Source organism: Poecilia mexicana, unplaced genomic scaffold, assembly GCF_051168715.1.
Source record: "Poecilia mexicana isolate PSO_F unplaced genomic scaffold, ASM5116871v1 scaffold_13, whole genome shotgun sequence".
Taxonomy (NCBI): Eukaryota; Metazoa; Chordata; class Actinopteri; order Cyprinodontiformes; family Poeciliidae; genus Poecilia; species Poecilia mexicana.
This window is the reverse complement of record NW_028263382.1, coordinates 33,280,587-33,303,548: the sequence shown is the minus strand read 5'-3', so window position 1 is coordinate 33,303,548 and position 22,962 is coordinate 33,280,587. Positions and strand designations below refer to the sequence as shown.

Here is a 22,962-nt window from a genome sequence, read left to right as displayed (position 1 = left end):
TGAAATTTTATGGCTGATTTTGGATCTCCACATTTCAATATTTCTTTGAGATTTAACTGCTGTGAATGGCCATTGCTTATAGCAGAGATGTTTGAGAAAGCAATTGATGTAGAACAAAGTTTTACCAATATTTTTAAAGTAAGCACAAAATTGTTATTGAGTCTGTATTTTAAACAAACATTAGCATCTTTGCAATTAGCACAGTTTGTGCAGTTAGCATACCTAATAGTCACCAAATAGTCTGGTGGACTCTGTTCGATTGGGGACTAACATTACAACATTTTCACCTGGTGTGGTTCAGTTTAACACTGAACTGTGGTGAATGATCCAAACCCTTTGAGCAACCTGTTCACCTCCTGGCTTGTGGTGGCGCTGCACCAAGAAACACTGAAGCTAACGACACAAAAACCCCTGAAGAAGACACTGAGTTAAAGATTCTACATCATGAAACTTTAATAACAACATTGTCTGTGTGTCTAGTGGTTACGAGTAACTGAGATATATTTTCATCTGATCATATTTACATGAGTGCCTTTACATCCATGTGTTGATTTTGTTGTATTTATACAGAATGCTGTGCTTTTAGACTGTTTCCTGATTTTGGAGTGGTCTCTGGAACGTTTACAGCAATATAGGGTTTCTCTTATGTCTTTGTCAACAAGACAAGTCATCTCTCATGTTAACACTTGACTGGCATCTTTGTTTTGGTAGCATTTAATGCAATAGTCCACTTCCTGCTTTTGTCCGCTTAGTATTCACATACCCATTCGAGCAACACCAGAGTTCACTTCAGCGGAACCGAGACTTAGCTTTTCAGGAGAACCAGAGTTCACTTTTTTGATTTCAGTACAGTTCTGTTGCACATTCACACCTCCAAAAACAAACCAGACCTTCTAGACAAACGATGTAGAGTCTAGTTAAAGCAGACGAAACAGGGCTGATGTGAATGAACCCTGCTATCACCCAGGGTACAGCTTAGGCAATGCATGTGGAACCTTTACTCTGAGTTTGTGAAAGGCAAAGCAACATGTTCTATGACAGACAGATTGACAGCTGAACAGGATGAAACACAACAACTTTGCCATACTCTATTAAGAAATCCTCAAAGTCTTGCTCTTTCTCACTCTTTTGCAGCCTTAAAGACCTGCAGACATGTCAAACAACAGAGCTTTTAAAAAGCTTCTTACATCTCTCTGCTTCCTCTGCCATTAAAATACCTAAATTGAAGTTGTCTTCTCTCTGTAGTAGCATCCTACTAGAACTCCATATGTTGCATTATCTGACTGTTAATTGTTTCAATTGGTTGAGAACTGGTCAATACCAGTCACCAGACAATTTCTCAGTGGATTTTTAAAAATACTAAGTAATGATTTAGGTAATGCATTTTTAAATACCAGGAATATGCACCTAAACATTTCTTGTAGTGCTCTGAAAACCCTCTCTCACACATTTTACTAAGAAAGCACCAATTCCTCAGTGTAATATTGATTCCTTTGATGTTTGTGTTCTTTAATTTCTGCTCCACTCAAAGACAAATTCTCCTTAAATAAAAAATAAATTATCAGTGATCTCTGTTCTGTGGCTCCACATTTATCATTTTCGCAATGTTTTTTTTTTTTTTTTCCACCGTGCCATAACATCCATTGAAAACTAATTTCAATTCAGTTAAAAAAAACATTTTGATTTTGTATAACTAATTTGGAAAGGAAAAGAATTGTTCCCACAAAACAGCCAGGCTTCAGGGTGGAAATTTTGACAAACTATTCTACGATTAATGCCCAACTGCTGATGAATCCCAGTGGGGGTTTTTGGCTGTTAGACATTGCCAGGGACCACAGGTAGGGCAGCTCTGGCCAAAGGCTGCATTGAAGCCAGATGAGAACTGATAGTGGGTAATTGATTCTCTCTTATGGGCAACAAGTTCTGGACAGATAGACTTCTGTTCCTTTGATCAGCTTGAGGGAAATCAGTGGTCCGATGGTGTGAAACTGGATCAAGCTGGCAGAATGAAATGAAGCAGGAAAAGGTCTTTGGCAGAGCAGCCAGGCTAAGGTTCTTTGCTGGAATTAAACTCCAACTCTATCTTGATTCTGACTCATGCTGAGAGTAGGCACACAGCCTTCTCTCCTCCCCCCTGCTACCGTATCTATCAATCCGAACTTAAAGAGGTACTGCAGATAAGATTCTGCCATAAAATTCCTTTGTAGACACGATTATTCAGCTGTTTGTACAGTGAAAGAAGGAAATCTCTTAATGTGGGTGAATTGGCACAAGAGAGAAGGTCGAACAAGGGTGGCTGTGTTCCTGACAGACACTTTAAAGTCAAATCCTTAAAAATGATCTGGAGGATCTTTGAGATGGATTGCTTTTAAAGCATGCCCATTAAATGTTCATCTCAGCACAGCCTTCTCATGCTGAAAACACATCAAGCTGACAAGCAAGGAAAAAGAAAAACGCCGCTTTGTTTTGGCATTTGCTTACATTCCCATCACTCCCCATCAGCCCGCAAGAGCGAAAGACCCTGGATTCAGAATGTTTGTATGTGAGTGTGAGTGTGTGTACGTGAACGATGGTCTTCTTTGTGCCGTGTGTGTACAGTATGTCTTATCCTGGTTGAAATGCAGGCAGAGTCCAGTGGAACAAACTTGGCGCTCCAGTCTTTTCCACAGCCCTCATACATGTGCAATTACATTCCTCTTCTAATGGAGAACAGAGCTCTCGCAATAAAGAGCTACTGTTCCCCTCTGCTGTGTGCACTTACTTGTGTGGCCGCAACCGCCTCTTATCCCTGAGAGTATTTCCACTCATCTTCTCATCTAAGCTGATTCCATATGGGAAGTTGATTACAGATTGATTGCGCTCATGTCCCTTTAATAAGTCATGAATCAACCTGAGGTTGTCTTTTGAGAGGTTGCTTGAGGCCGGACCAATAACAATAAGATTCTTGTCTAATATGTGCATACCTGCCCTCTCCAAAACAACAAGGGCTCAGTCAGGCCTGTGGGAACCTCAATGAACACTTCAACTGCTGTTTGTTTTCTCTCTTTTTTTTTTTTTAAGTGACGATGGGTTATATAACTGTAATGAAAGTTACTGTAAAAGTAAAGAGCCTTTTTAACGGTATTTTCTTCACTGTACAGTTATCAGGTACAACAGTTTGATTGCCAGTTAACAGAAATAGCTGATTCTCCAGTCACAAGTAAACAACTTAACACAATTTCTATGCTAATCTTGGTGAAGTTCATCAGAACTGGGAAAAAAGGGGAGTTTAAGTCAATTAGAAAGGGATCTGTTTAAGTTATTGGTACTGAATGGTCAGAAAAGGAGAAAATATTCCTTGGAAGGAAGTTCTGTGACTGAAAATATCTTGTTGATGGAAGAAAATGGGCAGAGATGAGAAGGAGGCAAAAGTAGCTCAACCAATCACTACAACCAAACTAGGCAACACAACAGAAGATGGGCTGCAGCATGGCAGCTAACTTTGCTACCATGTCAACAAAAGAGAAATATTTTTTTCTGTAACGTTCAAGCTTCTGTGAAAACATGGATTACTATAAGACTGCAAACATACATTCATCATCCTAAAATGACAAACTCGTCCCACTTAAACACCCACTTTCTTTGCAGTTTTTGTAAACTATTCAGCTTCAACTTACATCAACAGGTAGGAATAGAAACAGAAACATTGTAAACATACTGGAGTATACCCGCAATGTGAAATAGTAGAGACATGTTGATTTGTGCATATGCACAAAAAGGCTATGGCACAACCAAAACAAATCAACATGTCGAAGCGGCAGACATAGCTTGTGGTCTTTTTGCCAAAGACAAATGAGAAGTCAAGAACCTGATTGGGTTTGCAAATTAGGCCCGGGGCTAGAAAACCTTCGTACAAAACTACGGTTTCCAGTTTTTATCATATAACATCATTTACTCAGCTATTCTTGATTAAATAAACTTGAATTGAAATCCTAAACTCACTAAAATCTGATGCCACTACAATTAATGTTTACATTTTGTGAAAATGGAAGTTGTGCTCATGTCTTCTTCAGAGGTTTTTGAGTCGTTTCCTTCAGCCGGTGGTAGGAGCTTAGTTGCATTATTCTGACAAACCCATTTCAACACTTTCTCTGGTATGCCATTAAAAGTCCTTTGAACCACAGGAACAGTGTGACAGGAAATTTTTATGACTCTGTAACTCTGCCTTAAAAAATGTTAGCATATTGCTTATTAGCACTTCTAGGGATCCACTGTATTGCCCTAACTTGTTCTTGTCACTTTGTTGCCCTTCGTCACCTGCCCCCCCTCCCTGGTAACTCAAGAGTTCATGTTGCTCTATCCATTGTATCCAGAAGGCAGGATATGAAATGATACTCTGCCTGTTGGGACTGTTTGTTTTTCCTTTGACAGCAGGCTTGTCTGAAAAGGTGCCATCTCATTCCTTACCACGCCACTCATCTTTTTTTCTTTTTTTTTGTAACAATAAATCCTTTATCTACACCAATCACTGGTACCTGGTACATCCCCTCTCTCCCTGCAGAACAAAGCATTCAGTCATGACTCAGTCAAATTATCATTATGGTTCCTTAAGTGCCAGTGTGGAAAGGTGGAACCCAGCAGTCACAGCTGAGGAATTTGCTTCAATAAAACTGCCTTTGAATGCTTTCTCAGGAAATGTCATAACAGTGGGTTAAAAAATAAAAAACAAGACGTGGATAGACGTGGTAAATTAGTTCCTCAGCTGTCAGTGGCAAGCTGCCATCAGTACACCTGATGGTTGGAGCAAAGGGGTCTTTCTCCCTCTGAAGGAAATAGACCGTGGAAAACTGTTCCCCTACAGTCACATCAAGAAGTATTGCTGTAAACTGTCATCTATTATGTTGCATGAAGCAGAATAAAGCCTTCACTTGTCTATAAACCATAAACTTGTTAATATAAAATTATTTATAACAATATGAAATTGTTAAAATAAAACATCTGTTTAAAAATTACAAATTTACAAAAATTCAAGTCATACTACTACAGTACTATGCCATACTGCTACAACAATACTGTATGTTTATGTTATCGTTCATTTACATCCTTCTGCTCAGGTGTAGTTTATAAAAAAATATCCATCTCTGGAGGTATTTTTCTGTCTATGAAGGGTTAACCTGAGCAGACCTCAGTGCACTGGGTTCAGTGTGTTTTTATTGGTCTTTGGACTGCAGATTAAGCGTTTTCTGGCACATAGAAATACTCTGAGTTAAAAGCTGCTGTATAATTTCAGTGCTGCTGTTTTCTTTTTTTTTTTTTTTTTTTGTTGAAGTCCGCATAATGGTCTCTAGGCAGCAGTGAACTATAGTACATTCAACAAAATGAAGATCCTAAGAGAGAGTGTAATTTCGACTAAGATTAGTGAGGTTTTTTTCTTTACAGACCAATTATTTAGGATGCGATGATGTCTTTAATGCAACCTGCAGTACGCCTGCTAGCTTAAAACATCTGCACTGCTTCCAGGGAGCCATCAATCTCTTCAAATGGACCAATATGAGATTAACATGTTATGATAAGCTTAACTATAATAACAGTTTCAGTCCATCATGCTGTATACAACAAACATTTAAACTAAAATGTATGAAATGATTCAAAAAATATATATTCATAGCAGAAAAACTACAAATAAAACTAATTTTGTGCAGTTGACATTGATTACTATTATTATTATTATTATTATTATTATTATTATTATTATTAATTTGACACAGTGTTGATGCTGAAAAAATGGTAAAGCAGACTCTCTTCTGTTTTTCTTACCTGTTTTTTTTTCCACATAATGAAAGTAAAAGCGTTATAGTGTTCTTTCAGCCAGCTGACCAGCAGTGTACAACAACATGTGGGTAAGACATCTTGTTGTAGAAACAATTTATTTAATAAAAATGATTGTGATTCACATCCTGTAGACACACACTGCAACAGTTATACACTTAACATATTATTAGTGAACATATAAAGAGAAACCTAAAGTGAGGACTTTCTTGTGATGACTGAATGGTGCTGCTTTAAAAAAAATTTTTTTAAAGTATTATTTCTTTCAATCTTTGTCAGTAAAACTCCACCTGAGCTGAAGGTAAATGTATTGGGCTCTAACTCAACTTCATGTTTCGTTTGGTCACTTCCAGGTACGACATCCGCTACGACAAGGACGACTATATGCTGAGAGTGAAGAAAGCCTCCATTAGCGACGAGGGCACGTTCACCTGTGTGGCAGAAAACCGCGTGGGCAAGCTGGAGGCTTCGGCCACTCTCACAGTCAGAGGTAAAACACTTCTCCTCTTTCTTCCTCTCTACAGTCCGAGTACACAGCAGCTGCGCATCTAGACGCCAAGGAGTGCTGGGGTCCTCGCTCTGACGCCAGCATGAGGTTTAAATTGGCAGTTTTCTCTGCAGGGATTTCTTTATGCTAATGAAGACACAGCACACAGACTTTCATAGCCAACAGAGATGTTTACAGTCTATGAATCTGTTTAATTATTTACATTTCCAAGTGCATCAGCAACACACTTTGTCAGCCTACTTCCTCTTCTCATTCTCACGGACTGTTGCCCCCCTCCAACTTCCCCCTTCTGCTAGCGTCCATGCTGCGACCACCCAGTCAACAAGGCCATTTCACAGATTACTGGTCCACACCGTCTCTAACCACATCTGAGGTTTGCAAGATTAATAAAATCATTCTGAGTATAATTTTTCTTATTTGCACCAGTATTTTTTTCTATTACACCCAGTATGTGCAGCCTCTGTGGAGCGCTTTAGAGCCTCAGAAAACTGCAGGAGATGACTGGAAACAGGTTGATGACAGTAGCATAAAGCCACATATAGACATTTTACAACGTGATGGCACGCACAAGATCACGCAAAAAGCTGCTCGCTGACAATGACCACAAATTGTTTTAGCTGTCAAGTTGTCAACAAGCTAAATCTTAAAATTACGTGTGTTATAAGAAAACCAGACGCAGCTTCTTACTGTCAACACTGTCAAAAGTTTTAATTAAAAATAATAGTGAGAGAGTGGGCAGTAGGTCTGCTATGCTAGCTTGACTTTGACAACTTTAACATGTAGATGTGCTGTGGAATTTGGTGTTTCAGTTCAGTAAAAAAAAAAAGAAAGAAAAAGAAATGACCCACACACACAAGTTCTGACAGATCATCAGTAGAGTGTTTCTCAGACTTATTAATAATCATAAAATAAATATTAAGCATGGAAGCATAACTCTGTAACGGACTGAATGTTGTGATCTTTGTGTGGGATATGTTTGCATTTTATTTGGTGTTGAATCCTGATACACTAGTGGAGCTGTTATCAGTCAATCACTATGGCAACAAGGTCTGTGTATAGCATAGCCAAAACAGAGAATGTGGAAAAAATAAGAACACAAGTGGCTTTGAGTTGTTCTTCTACAGTTTTTCTGCGTTATTTTACCTTTGTTGTGGCGCCTTGCAAAATATTAATAATACTAACATCTCCAGGTCTCGTTTAGTTAACAAAATTGTTGTACGATGCCACCACAGCTACAGGTAGCAAGTAAAAGAATTGCCTTTTTGCCTTACAGCGTCGTGCACATGTACAAAATTTCTGGAATATTACTTAAAATTTTATTATATTGATTAATTACACAGAGATGTTAAGTATGATGATGTTCCACTTTAAAACATGACATTTAAGATGATAATATTACATCAGACCATTTAAAAAAATACAGAAATTTGGGTTCAATAAAAAATATGTTTCATATCTGCTTAAATGTTATTTTCAAAAAGTGCTTTTAATATGACAAGACTAATCTGAATGCATATTTTAACTTTTTGAATATGACTGTACAAACTTAAGTGTTTTTATTAGAATTTTATGTGAAAAACTAACACTAAGTAACAAGAAAACAATTGTTACTTAGGCTTCAATACTTTTACAAATAAAAAGATTTACATAATCTAGAAACACAACAGATTGTCAGCTAAACTTAGACCTGGATCTTGTTTGGACCTGCAACGTTTACAGTCCTAACAGCCATTCCTGCCCTCAGCCAGGCCACATAAAACTCTTTTAGAGCCACAAATGTTATATTACCTTTTGAAAAAAGATATCTTGTAAATGTCTACCATGGGGGAATATGTTATTTTCAAGAAATTTTATTTCTATTTTTAAGTTTTGAAATAAAGCAAATTTTACAACCTAATAACAAGAAAACTAAAGCTAAAAAATAATTGCTGTGAATTTTTATTATCATTATGATGTGGACATTGAGCACAACAAAACTGAGAAACTCGTAAAACATGCATTTATTGTTATATCTATATTTAAAAACATGTGTTGGTTCTTTATATTTGTTAGTTTTACGAGCCATTTTGGAAGGCTGAGATTACCGTATTTTCTAGACTATAAGTCACAATTCTTATTGTAGTTTTTCATAACCTTGAAAAATTGAAATCCATTGTTTTCTTCAACTTTTCATACATAATTTTGAATGAACGTTTTGTTGGTCCATGACATAAAACTCTTATAAAATGCATTGAAGTGTATGGTTGTAACAGGTAGAAAAGTTCAAAACATAAGAGTACTTTCCTCAATATTCTCTACCAGGCACCGCTTCACACGTAGATCGTTTTTTCAGGGTTTTCTTTCTGCAGATGGAGATTTGATATGATGCAGTGTAAAGATGTTACCAGCATACTAAGTTCTGGGTGTTTGTTGCATCTGTTTTTGCTTTATTTTCTGCTTTATCCATCAGCAGCTGTGAAACACGTTTGCATTGCTCTGACGACATCACCTATGGAAAAGTAGATTTTATTTGTGAAGACAGAGAAGGTCCAGTTGCAGTTCTGTCCTTGGAGAGCAAAAATGGCCACATTAAAATCTGGTTCGTCACACTTGGATGTTTTCATTAGTTTTCTAGGTCCAAGAAAATCTTGTTTTCACCTGAACTCACTGAACAGTGGACAGCCCCCTACTGGATCTTCTCTGTCATGTCTCTGGCTCAACATGACATTCATTCTGATTTATTTTTACTTTATCATGTTTGCTTTGTTCCTTTTCTGTTTGTGCGTCTGTGTCTTACTTTGTTTCTTTTGTGTATCCACTCCACCTTTGTTGTGTCTCCAGCTCGCCCTGTTGGTAAGTACTCATCTTGCATGCTTTTTCACTTAACCATTACAGCCGTTGAATACTTTAAGATCATTACCATTGGACTGATGTTTGTGTATTTGACTAACACAACAATTTCCTTAAAGTGCCGGCTCCATGTCTCTATACCATGTTATCTAGAGATTCTACAACTTTGCAGAATGTGAAATACTTGACTTCATAGAGCTTATCAATATGCATAAAAAATGCCGGAGTCTTGGTAATTACAGCTAGCTGCTAATTGCTATCACAACAATTCTTAGGTGTGGATCTTTTTACACAAGAAGGAATACTTGATTAGCTTTTTTTTTAATTTATTGGTGAATAGAAAGTGTTTTAATCAAATTTACAATCAAGCCAGAAGTTATTTTTTTTAAAAGCTCAATTTTGATATGTTTTTATTATTATTATTATTTTGGGAAGTTCAGGTCAGATAAAATCCAAATGATTAAAATTTGTTAAAAAACAAACAAACAAACAAACAAACAAAAAAGATACATCATTGATCTGTATTTATTTTTGGTTTCATTGGGAAGTTATTTTCCAAACTGTGTGTTTCACCATTTTATGCCTGTAGCAAAGGGCTGCAAGCAACAGTTACTTTAGCAATAGATTATTTAATGTGATGATTAATCAATTAATCGGATAACTAAGTTGCAACATTATTCAGATTTTTTGTTTAACCACTTTTTTGTACAATATCAGAAGTACATTAAAATATGCAGCTGAAAAGATCAATCCCTTTAATTTCAAAAAGCAAAATAAATCTATTGCCTAAAATGCAACAACAGCGTTTCTTTGGTGAATTATTGATCATTTGTAGCAAAATGTGCAGTTTCAAATAAAATCCTTCCAAAGTCAAAATGCCAAAATCTCAAAGTCTCAGCTTTCTTTTCTTGACTTGTGTTTTAGAACATATTTTCTTTATATTTTTGAGTGTGTGTGCTCTAGCTAATGATTAATTGGTTGCCAGATAAACTGATAATGATTTCAATAATTGAATTATGACGATTAATCTGATTAACCTGAATCCGACTGACTGTAAAGAATTATTTACAGTCAGTCTAAACTTGTACGCAAGATTAGTGTTCATAGTGTAGTTTTTACTAAATTAAGACCCACACTAATATTATCATTTACAAGACTCAGCTACTAATAAATGACCGTGAGTAGTAAAATTTAAACAATCACTTGAAAGAAATTACACAGGGAGATATTTGTAAGCAGGAATGTTTCATGTAAAACACCTCAGCTTTAGCAAATGATATCCATATTTCTCCACTCTGGTAGTTCAGATTGTAGACTGTCCTTTGACAACGGCTGAGTGGGCTGGCTGCATCAGCATCTCAGACATTGTTATCTCATATGTTCCAGTTCGTGTTTCCGTTGTGAGTCCTGACGCCATCTGTGGGTTGCTGGAATGCCAAACTGAGATCCACTTATGTTGGAGAGATCCACAGATAAAGATCAAGAAAATACCAAATTTGCAGCACTTGGAGTTTCAGATGATTAGAGTTGGCACGTTGATGAGATATGCGCCCTCAGGAGCAGAAACAAACGATAAAGGTGCATCGGGAGGGGAAAAACGGGGAGGGAAAGAACGGCGGAAGTGCGTTTCGAACACCAGGCTGGGCCGGTGTTAGAAAAATAAGAATAAAACGCTCCCTCAGTGGCAGGACTCGGGTTGCCAAAACAGCAGTAGCTGCTAGGTGATTGTCAAACTGTCAGTTCCCTTGAAAACGGAGGAAATTACACATTCAACCAGTCTGTGGGAAAGAGACAGTAATTGCTGTCAACGTTTGAATAAAATATGACTCAACACGGGATTTTAAAGGAGGACGAAATGTTTGTGACTGTGAGCACCAAAAGGATCTCTGTCTCTCTGTCTCTTTGTCCATTTGTTCTTTTCACCCTGACTGCTGTTGCATGCAGAGCCCTCTCCGAACCAGGAAGATGTGGCTGGTCATGAATTAAATATGGTCCCCTCCCACCACCATCCTCTCCAATCATGTGTTTCTTTAAGTGAGGGCAGGAAATGGCTTCTCATATGTCATTAGGGTCTCTGAATCCAAACATAGAACGTAGGAGTGTAAAACTATCACCCTCCGACCTTCTATTCATCTCAACATGCGATCCATACATTACAAGTAGTCATAATCACACAAGTTTTCCAGAAGTCATAGGAGACATAATAAATGTGGAAGAAGGTGATTTGGACAGTCAAAAATGTAACATTTTTGGCTTCTATGCAGAACCGGTCAAACATTGTCACCTTCCAGAAATACTTTTTTTTTTTGCAAAAAGTTTTTTGTTTTTTTCTTTTTTGCTTAAATCATTTTTTGGCAATAAATTTTATTAAGCCATTATTTTAGGAAGGTGATGATATGGTAATTCTCTGGGAATACTTTAATTCAAAAAAGTTCCTCAAAGTATTGAATCAGTGGGGCTGAAGACATACTGAATGCCGTCCACAATTTTCAAATATTTTTTCCCCTTTTTTATTTTATTTATTTATTTTTTAAAGATTTTTTTTGGAGTGTAGTGGATTTTATTAAACACCTTAAGGACAGAAAATGGAGAGGACAGAGAAGATGAAGATATGTAGCAAATGGTCCAAGACTGGGAATCAAACCCAGGACTTCCTGAGGACTATAGGCTCCACACATGGTGCCCACGCTCTGCCAACTCAGCCGCTTCCTTTTTACATGTTTAAAATATAATTTGCTATATTTTTACATTCAGTTTTCATGGGAATTTTGAGCAAACTTTTGAAATGGCACAAAAAAAACTTTAAGAGAAGAAAATGTTAATCCATCTGCTGGTTTGGGGGGAATCAATCAGCGTAATTTAGTCAGATGCTGGGATTAAGAGGAAGTAGAAGTTCTAAACTAGCATGGACCACACATCTCAGAAAAATGGAGAGTTCTCAGTTTTTCTTAGATGGAGGACTCTCCATCTCAGCCGGAGGTTTGGATTTTTATTTTTCATTTTTTTACTTTTTTTAGTTTCGCGCCTCTGCTTAGGCACGGTGGATGGGAAGGTTTGATACGTTGGAACTTTTTCGACAAATGTGTTTCCATCTCTCCATTAGCGCATTAACTCTTTCTGAAGAAGCCAGAAAGCACCACAAGCGAGATTATAAACGGTTTTTGCAAAACTGACTAAGTTATTCTGAATTTTGCCGTTTCCATCAAATGCTTCAAAACTATGATGAAAACTATTTTGAGGCCCCTTACAGAAAAAAAAAACAAAACAAAGTTCTGACAAAAATATGTACAAGTTCAACGGGGTATTAAAATATCTTTTTTTATTATTTAGCTTTTTTCTATTTGGCGCACACCATCGGCCTTGTTTAAAAGTGAAAGGGCAAAGCTAGAAAAAGGAAGGGTAAAGCTTTACAGCGCCGTATAAAGGAAGGCTGTATAACATTTTAACCATATTTTTAGTGAGTACTTAGTAATGCAGGCTATAGGATGGAGCAGAGCAGAGGATGAAGAGGGAAGGAACAATGTCCTTGCCAGAGCATGATTTAGGAGCTGTGTATCAGGCCTGGCGTTATGAGAGCCACGAGATATCCAAGCTCCAGAAGGCCAAACGGGAAGGCAGTAAATCTGTTACCATCTGTACTATTCCCAACTGTGTGTATCTTTGACAAATACACACCACCCCCCCACCCTGAAAGGGATTACATGCAGAAAGCAGCCAAATGGGCAGAGACTGGCCCTACAGAAACCAGCTGGCTTATTAGAAAAAATACTTACATGGAAAGCAAAAGAAACAGAGGGGTGCAAGATGTTGCACTTCAACAATTCAGTTTTTATGTCATTGAATTTCTGTCTGTATCAATCATAACCTTTTTAATCTGTTGTCTGCACTTGTGAGGAGTTGGTCTCTGCAGACTTTATTATGTTCCTCCAGTCTCGTTTCCCACAGAGAGAGATGAGTTGTTTATGACGTATCTTATGTCATCAATGTGCTTTTCAACAAAGGAGTCCACAGCCCTGATAATATGATAAATGTCTGTTAATTACTTTTTATTTGTGGAGCCGAATCTTCATTCACAGGATGTATATTACCATGGAAACAGTTTTTATATCCTCAGTGCAACTATCTCAGTTTGAATCAGTCTGTAAATTATGACGGCGTATTAGAGCGATTGCAGATTAAAAAAAAAAAAACCTCAAGGAAAAACACGGACATTTATGAGTTTGGAAAAGTGGAAAATTAGCCAGAAAAAAAAAGAAATTTCTGAGTTTGAAATGCTAAAAATGGTTAGAAAAAACTCAGAAATGTCAAGATTATTCTCAGAAAATATTGTGAAAAATATGGACATTTCTGAGTTTGAAAAAGGTGAAATATTGCTAGAAAAAATAAGGAAATTTTTTAGATTTTCTAAATTTTTTTTAACAAACATGGACATTTGACACTGTTTCAAAAGTCAAAAATATTAGAAATTTCAAACTCACAAATATCCTTTTTTCTAGAACATTTCAGAGTTTTTTGGCAGAAATTTACTCCTCCCTTTTTTCTAACTACAATGGCTCTGGTATGTTGTCAGAGTAAATGCTATCAATTACTGTCCTGACAGAAATTTATTTTGGAGTAAGCGAATTAAGCACCAACATCTGAACATTACGTGCCTGTAAGAAGATTTGAAAGAAGCAATTTGTAAAGCTTTTGTGCAATTGTTCTCTGAGGTAATAAATCAAAGGAGAGCTGGGCTTATTGTTCTACTGACTTCAATACAAGCAGCTTTTTTTTCTTTTTTTTTGCAAACAAAGGAGTTTTTTTTCCTGCTGGCTATCAAAAGGAAAACAAGTTCACTTTGCAAAATCAAATGCAACAATCAGCTTTATGTACAGTATTGTTCAGAGACTGAAGGTCCAAATACATTAAAAACGGCAACGGCTTTTGTCATACACACAACAGAGTCGATTCAAAATGAAAACGGAAAGACGTAGTAAGTAAGTCAAATTTATTGTATTCTTTGTAGAAGTGATGCAAAAAGAAACGTAAGGGTGCTAAAAATGACAGGATTAGCATTTTTTTCTTTAAAAAGTCTAATACTTACAGCAAAAACTGAAAAATACTTGAAGATTTAGCATAGTTTGTGTGGAAGATAATAAGGGCCATAAAAAAAAGAATTCAGACTTTAATCTCAGAATTCTGACTTTAAACTGTCATGTAAAAAAATTAAAAAAACATTAAAATCTGACATTTTTCCTCGTGTCACAGCTCATCTTTGTCATTGTGCCCAGAATTCTGACAGAAAGTGATAAATCCTAGATTAGAGTCAGATTCTTTTTTTGTTTTGTTTCATGTTTAATCCTCCTCTATATTCCTGGGAATAACTAAACTAATATTGAGATTAAGTGCTGCTTCTGGAATCTTTTCCACATCTGTGCTTCAAATAATCGACCACAATTGATGAAAGTTAAACTACATTCCAACATTCCTTCGCAGTTCTCCACTTTGTCTCAGAAACGACATGTTTGATTTCACCCCCCCGTGTTATATTGGAGATTGAGCTGACCACTCCATGGTCCTCACTGAACATCATGACTCATATTCAGTGTTTGGGGGTTCGTCCGATAAACTGTAAGAATCTTAAAAGAACAATCTGTCTTCTGTTAGTCTATAAAATGTTTTGCCATTGCTCTCTAGGCCTGCCGGTATGTTTTTGGGCAAATCTTAGCCGATTTCGCTCATGTCCTTTTTCTTTAAGAATGGGGCTTTGAACACACAAACAGTCGTGTTCTTGGTTTGATACAGCAGTATTCTTAGTCCTTCCTCCATCTAAATCTGAAGTGTGAACGTTTTGAAGGCATGGCTGTGCCTTTGTGTTGTCCCAGATTTAAATGCCATTGTGACTGAGGCACCTTGTTGTGTGAATGCCACTGTGACTGTCATTCATTCAGATTCTGCCTTTACCTGAATGAATGGCCAATCTGGTTACCATGGCACTGTCAGTCCCTGGTGTTCTTCTCTGTTCAGAGTAAAAACAAAGTTGAAATTGCATGGAAGCTCTGGACGGCAGTATTGTTTTCCTTTCTGCACTGCTGCTCGTTTCTGCTTGAACTTCTCCAGCTCCCAGTCTACCCAGTAACCTTCTAACACTGTCGAATCGGTGCTTTGACTCCAGCTCCACCCCAGTTTGTCATCCGCCCACGGGATCAGATCGTGTCACAAGGCCGCACTGCCACCTTCCCGTGTGAAGCCAAAGGAAATCCCCAGCCGGCAGTTTTCTGGCAGAAGGAGGGAAGTCAGGTAAGAACACAACACACTCTGAACTCACCATGAAAAAAACCGTGTGGTGATTTTATTCCACCGGCATTATTAAAGCACTGTTCACTAAATACACCATGATTATTATATTATATAACTGATGATTATTTTAGCAGTAGCTCGTGTAATTAATTATTCAGTCAATTATGCAATCGATTATTTGATTGATTATTGTGAAAACCCTATAAAAAATTGGCACATTTTTCAGATTTGAGCCTCTTTTTCTTACAATATTAGAAATACAGTAAAAGACGCAAATAGGCAAATATTCAATTCATTTTCAAACAAAAAAGTAAATATTTTATTGTCTAAATCGCAACAACAGATTTGGGAATGTTGGATTGTTTGTAGTAAAGGAGGCATCTGCAGCTAAATATGTGAAAAGCTCCGCCCTTTTTGCTGGACGGAATATCAGTATGATGTAGAGATGAGTTGTTGTTTTTTTTTCAACTAAGCAAATTATAATTAGATAGCAAAAGTTGCTCAGTAGGCAATTATTATTTTTAATTTTTCTTTTTACAAATTTGAACCAGGTGAAATTAAAGCTGTGTCTTTTCTGGATAGAAAAAAACACAGCCTTGAGGAGTTATGGATAGAACATATTTAACAACATTTTTTTGTTAAATCTAAATGCAAAATGTATATTTTTATTTGTGCAGTTTTGGCAATGTTCACTGCTCCGAGTGTGACATTCTTTCAGCAAATGGTATTTTTCTTCCTTTTTACTCCAGTTAACTATTAATCAATTATTAAGTAAGTCGACTATTGGTTCAGTAATTGATTCATCACGATTAATCCGATTAATCGTTTCATCCCAAATATACACAAAACCTTCCAGAAGTATTCATAACTCATTGAATCATATCACACTCAGTGTGAATGGGATATTACAGAAATACCCCATTCACTGAGGAGAATATGCCTGTGTTTGTTGGGATTTTAATGTGATAGACCAGCACACTATAAAGTGGAAGGAAAAACAATCATAGTTTTATTTTTTTATAAATAAAAATCCCAAAAGGTGTGGTGCGAATTTGCATTCAACCTCTTTTACTCTGTTGCTCCTAATTTGAAAGCGGACAGCCAATTGTCTAAAATTAGTCAAAAACCGACTGAGTTAGAATTAGACGCCTCACTTCTTAGTTTTATGTAGAGAGACATTTCAAAACCATGCATTCCTCTCCTTACCCTCTACAATCACGCTCTACTTTGATTGTTGCACTTGAAAAATCCCAGTGAAATGAAGTTTGCTGTTGCACTGTGACAAAATGTGGAAAATTTCCAAGCGGTGTCTATATTCTGTAAAGCGCCGTGTCGTTAACACTGATTTGTTTGGATTCCCTCCACTGTTTGTACAAGTGCTCCCTCTGTTCACCACGCTGTGGCACAAAGTGCTTTATCTATCATCAGCATCTCCTCTAAAGACACAAAGCCACACCTTTGTTCCACAGAGCAGCCGAGCAGCCAAGCTCTAATCGCTTTTCCATGAACCTGAACTGATAAGAGCGATCCGATCCCTCTCTCCAGCAGATAAGCTGATTCAAATACCTGGGTGTCCTCTCTACGGTCAACAACGGCGCCAATTAAGAGCGCGTCGGGACTTGTCGATGAGCCGCAGATACGTCTCGACTTGCGCGATGCAGTTAGTCAACGCCGACAATTAAGAAACAGTTATTTTAGAGGCTGAATCAAGTTGCAAGTTCGCACAGAGATCCGGAGTGACACTCGCACCTGTGGGCGACCTAAGGCGGCGTCACACGTCACTGTAACCGGGAACTTAAGACTACTGATGCATCACTCTGAAATCAAACCGAATGCACCGCAAGGAGCTTTCTTAGACACGCAGATGCACGTCTTCCCATCTGTTTGTCAACACGTCCGCTACCTCACCGCCGAGATACAAAGGTATCTGCTCAGAGTGCAAATTAGGGATAATTAAAAAGCAGCGTTTTCAACACACTCCAGCATAATGGAGTTCACGAGTGCTTAGGGTGGAGACGGCTAAGTTAAACAAACATAATTTGTTACAATGATGTGATTAGGTATAATTAAATCTAGTTTAAACAGGCACAAATAAGGCCTAAATCTGTTTTTCATCTTCTTGCTTAACATTTGGAGAATGAAATTTGGAGGGCTGCACAGTGGTGCAGTAGGAAGCATTGTTGCCTTGCAGCAAGAAGGTCCTGGGTTTGATTCCCAGCACGGGGTCTTTCTGCACGGAGTTTGCTTGTTCTCCCTGTGGATGCATGGGTTCTCTTTAGCTTCCTCCCACAGGAAGGATGAATGATTCAACTTCCCAGTTTTTTTCCCCCCCAATAAAGTCAACTCGACTTTACTAGAAAAAAGTCATCGGGACTTTTTTTTTTTTTTTACTTTTTTTTATGTAAATCTCTACGAGAGACTGATAGAGACTGACACATACGTATTGAAGTGTTTTGGCTTTGCGCTGCACTGCCCCCTATGGGTTTGGCATGTATAAAGCAATGCTCAGGGGCGGATTTATGTGGGCTTATATGGACTAAAACTTCCGAAACCAAAAATATGCAGCACTATTTTTTAAACGATACGTTGTAGATATTCATTTGCACAAGGCCTGAGAAAACTAGAAGCTGATTGGTGAATAATATTGTTTTTCTCAGAGAAGTGCATGCTTCAGAGAATTCAAACTCTTGTAAAACTGAAAGGAGGTGCAGAAACTTTTTTTTGTGCAACACAACACAGTAATAGCAGCAAGTCTTGTTTCCTTTGCCAGGAGTTATAAAATGAATTGATTTTCCCTTACCTTTGGGGGGGCTGGGGCGGGAACTGTTCTACAATCTAGTTAAAGCAGAGAGAAGAGAAGTCATAAAGCCATCAAGCACAAAATCTTTTACTAGCATACCTCAGAAAAACACATTGCAAAGTGTTGACATGTTTTGCAGTTTGAGCTTGGTTAGCCAAGTGGGAGATGAAATTGCTCATACTCTAGCTGTAACACTTTAATGTCTTTGTTTGGAAGAGGGCACAATCTCCTCTGTGTTTGTTCGTGCCTTGTGGATGGCTGATTTTTGTAATTTGTCCGAGGCGCACCACGTTCGTGTTCTCTCTAATTGGTTGTTTGTTTCCCCTCTTTCCTTCAGATTCTGCTGTTCCCCAACCAGCCCCAGCAGCCCAACAGTCGCTTTTCCGTGTCGCCCGGTGGAGAGCTCACCATCTCATCTGTGCAGCGAGCAGATGCCGGCTACTACATTTGCCAGGCTCTGACCGTTGCGGGCAGCATTCTCGCTAAGGCTCAACTGGAGGTCACAGATGGTGAGAGGTGGAAGGGCAGGGAAGGGGAGAGACACACTGACTTTCCCTCCCCACTCCAGCACCGACACACACCATAGAAACACTGAAAACGTGTCGATCAAACCAGATGTTTTCTTGATTCTGAGGAAGGAGAAAAAAATCAGCTGCTGTCTTCGGTTCTCTAGAGAATTTGACCTCAAACAACTTTGAAAGTATGCAGCACAAACACAAACAGAGTTCTCATTGTCGCTGGCGCAGAATAAATGAGAAAAACCACAAAATTTAATTAAAATTCTCCCCATTTTTTTTTTTTTTTTAGAAATAAAGCATTGCCCTTGAGTTCCTTTGAGCTCCCTGTTCAGCATTTGTGCAAGGCAGAAATATGTGTATGTGGGAGTTAGTGAAGGACAGGCAGACAGAGAGATTAAGTGAGTGAATGACAATAGCTTTCCATGGAATGAATCATGTGGGCCTTGCTTAGCGTGGGAGCCTCTAAGCTGCTCAGCTGCTGTGATGGCAAGGCAGACGAGTATCCGCGTGCCTGCTGAAGTACCTGCTTGCAGAAAGATTAAATGCAGAGCGAGAGCTCCATTTTAAGCATTTTTTGGTGTTATAGGTTGTAGTTTGTCTTTGAAATATTTCTAAGTGTACAAACTTGTATTTAGGATCACTTTTCCAAGAGTATTGAAGATCAAATTCAGCAAAACATTGTAGAACCAGTAAAAATGCTTGTAGGCATCATCCTATTGAAGATTGATATTTTCATTTTACTTTCAAACTTTGCTTGTTTTTAATAATGGTAGAGAGTGTTATTTTATTTTATCATTATTTGATCATTGCAGTAAGTTATTTAATTTTATTTTGTTATTGAATATAAATATCTTATTTGCTTTTCTTTTAAATGGTTTTATAAATTAGGATTTCCAGTAAGCTTTACTTTTAATTATGAGGTATTTATAAATATATTGAGTATAAAGTAAATACTTTATTTATCTACAATAACTTTTTGAAGAAATTTAATTGATTTGAGTTACAGCAACATTTAATTTCCTTTTGGGATCAATAAAGTATTTTTGAATTTGAAATAATTTTTCTAGATAGGACATTTTTTATTATTTTGCTTTTGAAATTAAGCACTTGATTTGTTTTTGTTTTGTTCGGAGGGGCGGGGTGTTTTGTTTTGTGTTGCAAATATTCTTAAAATTATCCTACTGGAGTTAAATATTTGTTTATATTTTGCTGTTTTTCTTGTTTTTCTTTTCTCTTCTTTTCGAAATGTTTGTTTTTTCTTTTATTTTATTTTTACATATTCTTTATAAGTTTAATACTACAGTTTTAAGTTTGTTGTTGCAATGTGATAAAAGCAAAAAAGTCCAATGGGTGATATTGATCTTCTTTCCACTCTGCCCTGTTCTTGTAATTGGATATATATATATATATATATATATATATATATATATATATATATATATATATATATATATATATATATATATATTTTTTTTTTTTTTTTTTTTTTTTTTTTTTAATATTCCGACACATATTGGGGAATGTTAACAGAAGTGAGGGTGAGGCAGGTCTGAGATAAAATGAGAGAAAGGAGGACAGAGTAGAGAAGGGCCAGGCTAAGGTCACGGCCACACCTGCCGCACTCTTTGTGTGATTTACTGCCCTGAGTCCCGCCAGCAGTCTGTGGAGTTCAAGGATATCTGTAATGAGAAATTCCTGATCCAGAGACCCAAGGCCAAGTTGAGCTTTGCCTCCTCCTTTTGTCACCCCTACATGCCATCAGCACCGGAGTCTGAGGGATCACATTTCATGACAGAGCTTGGCTGTCTGTTTTCTGAGATCCTTCTGGTTAAAACAATTTAACTCTCTTACCATCTTTGCTCATTTAACACTTACAACAGAGTAGTGAAAGCAACATTCTGCTAGAAAGTGTGAAATGTTTAGTAGAGAAAGGGAAAAAAAACGGTTTAGTTATGCATCTTTGTTTCATTAGGGATCTCCCTTATCTTTGTAGAAATAATTTAAAGTACAAGACAGTTGCCGACTATTGTTATGTGCTTACATTTGCACTGCTACTTCTGATTCATTTAATTAGATTTGCCCTTAAAACAAATATCTGAAATTAATGTGGTGCATTTAGCTCATGGTGGATAATCTCTCTACCTCCTGCACATTTTTTACCCCGACAATGTCTTGGGTGACCCCAAGCGTAGGGCCCCGACTATAACAGCTCAAAACTGAATTTCCTTTTGTCAGGTGGAAGTGTGAAAGAGAAAATAGGGTTTGGAAGTGCCGGTGTGATAATGTGTTGAAAGGTTACTGAAGTAGACTTGGTAATTAGCCCCTGCAGGTCTGACATCATTAATCCATACTTTCTAATTAATGTAGGTTCTGTGATGCCACGGGGACTCCACATTATTCAAGTCTAAATTATCAACTGTCTCTGTGCTTTGGTGCAAATTTTGTTGGAGATCGCCACTATTTCATTGAATGGACCCACAGGCTTTTTTTTTCTTTTCTTTCTACTTCATCTTAGCTGTTAGCGCATTATCAGATTAAAAGGGCAGAATGGAAGCTACTGTTGAACAAAAGCTATAGGATATCTGAGTTGCAGTTTACCCCAAACGATTTAGGAGACATAGCAAATATTTGAAAGAAGAACATCTTTTAGATATAGGCTAAATGTAACCTTTTAGCCTACATCTAAAATGCTATGAATGCACCATTCATTCATAGAATGCAGCATTCCCATGGTGAAGCTTATTTGTAGTTGCTAGTATCTTGTTATGAGGATACTATTTTTCAGCAGTATCATTGAACCTTGTAAGAGTTTAGGAGGAGCTTGATCAACGTTTGGCTTCCAGGTGGTAGCAGCATTGGCGTAGGAATGGTGCAAAATCCAATCCTAAATCTGATTTGGAATCTGGGACAAGGCTTTACAATTAAAGTTCACATGGATTCTCAAGCCAATCTGACTGCGACTGAGTAATTTTCCTACTAGTGGTTAAGAATTTCAGTTGAGAGACATAGAATTCAATATTTGCACCTTGAAGAGAAAGATACTTATACAAATTAATGACTGAATTTTTAAATTGTAGACTGTTTAAAACCGTGTATTTTTTTAAAAAATTTAACAGTTAAGCCCTTCTTTGGGTGACTACAAAAATACTGAGAACATACACTAACGTCTATGGAAGGACATTTAGTATTTAAAACTCACCTTTTCTTGTGTCTGACTTTGCACATGCTGAAGTATTTATCTGACCCATATTGAGTCAATAAGGCGAGGCTAGCCTTACCGCCTAAGTGTACCACAGAGTCTAGGGTACTGTGTAAAAATAAGACTATCCCAGCAGTAAGTTGAAATGGATGCCATTGTTCTGCCACATCAATAAACTTAGAAAACCTTACTCAGCTTTTCTTTCCACAATTCTTGGAAATACAGCAATACTCATTGTTTTGTGGCACAATTGCTAGACTTGAAGAAAAACGGTCCGCTTTGTGACAGATAACTCACACGCTTCCCAATGTGTGTCACGCAAAATGCTGTGAATTGGGTCATTTTTATAGTTCACATAAAAACCATTCAACCATTATCAGTAAAGTCATGCCATATTCTTGTTTTCTTTGTTTTTGTTATTGTCTAAGTTCTCACAGACAGACCCCCACCTATCATCCGCCAAGGCCCGTCCAACCAGACCCTGGGGATGGACAGTGTTGCGCTGCTGAAGTGTCAAGCATCTGGAGACCCCATCCCCTCCGTCAGCTGGCTGAAGGACGGGGTCAGTCTACTGGGAAAGGACTCCCGCATGTCGCTACAGGAGCTGGGCAGCCTGCAAATCAAAAACATCAAGGTAACAGATTCAGTCCTCTCTGCTTTTTCTAGAACATTAAGGGTGCATTCACACAAGCCAACAAGGGTTAGCCGAACTCTTGTCCATTTGCCTCGAAAGTCCGGTTCATTTGGGGAGCTGTGACTACGCAGTCGAACTTTAATGCCGACCAGAATAGTGAACTCTGGTCCGCTTAAAAACCTCAGTCTGGGTTTGATTAAAGTGAACTCTGGTGCTGTTCAGCTGCCCAAAACTGGGACAAAGCAAACAAAAAAAGAAACACTCAGGTCTAGCGAGACCGGTGTTAAATGTTTGTGCCTACATGCAAAACATACGGTGGTAAACCAATACTGGGCATTACCTTGTACACATGGTAAAACAAGGTGGTGCCAGGGTCATGCTGAGGGG

General features: G+C 37.7%; 1 protein-coding gene across 1 annotated transcript in view; it reads left to right on the top strand.

Annotated features, from left to right (window-relative positions):
• The window catches only part of robo2 (roundabout, axon guidance receptor, homolog 2 (Drosophila)), a 278,307-nt gene that overhangs the window by 181,780 nt on the left and 73,565 nt on the right, over nt 1-22,962 (top strand). Inside the window, exons 6-10 of the mRNA XM_088012090.1 lie at nt 6,162-6,298; nt 9,137-9,148; nt 15,300-15,424; nt 18,562-18,733; nt 22,370-22,575. Coding sequence (XP_087868216.1) covers nt 6,162-6,298; nt 9,137-9,148; nt 15,300-15,424; nt 18,562-18,733; nt 22,370-22,575 — 652 coding nt within the window. The remainder of the gene's footprint in view (nt 1-6,161; nt 6,299-9,136; nt 9,149-15,299; nt 15,425-18,561; nt 18,734-22,369; nt 22,576-22,962) is intronic.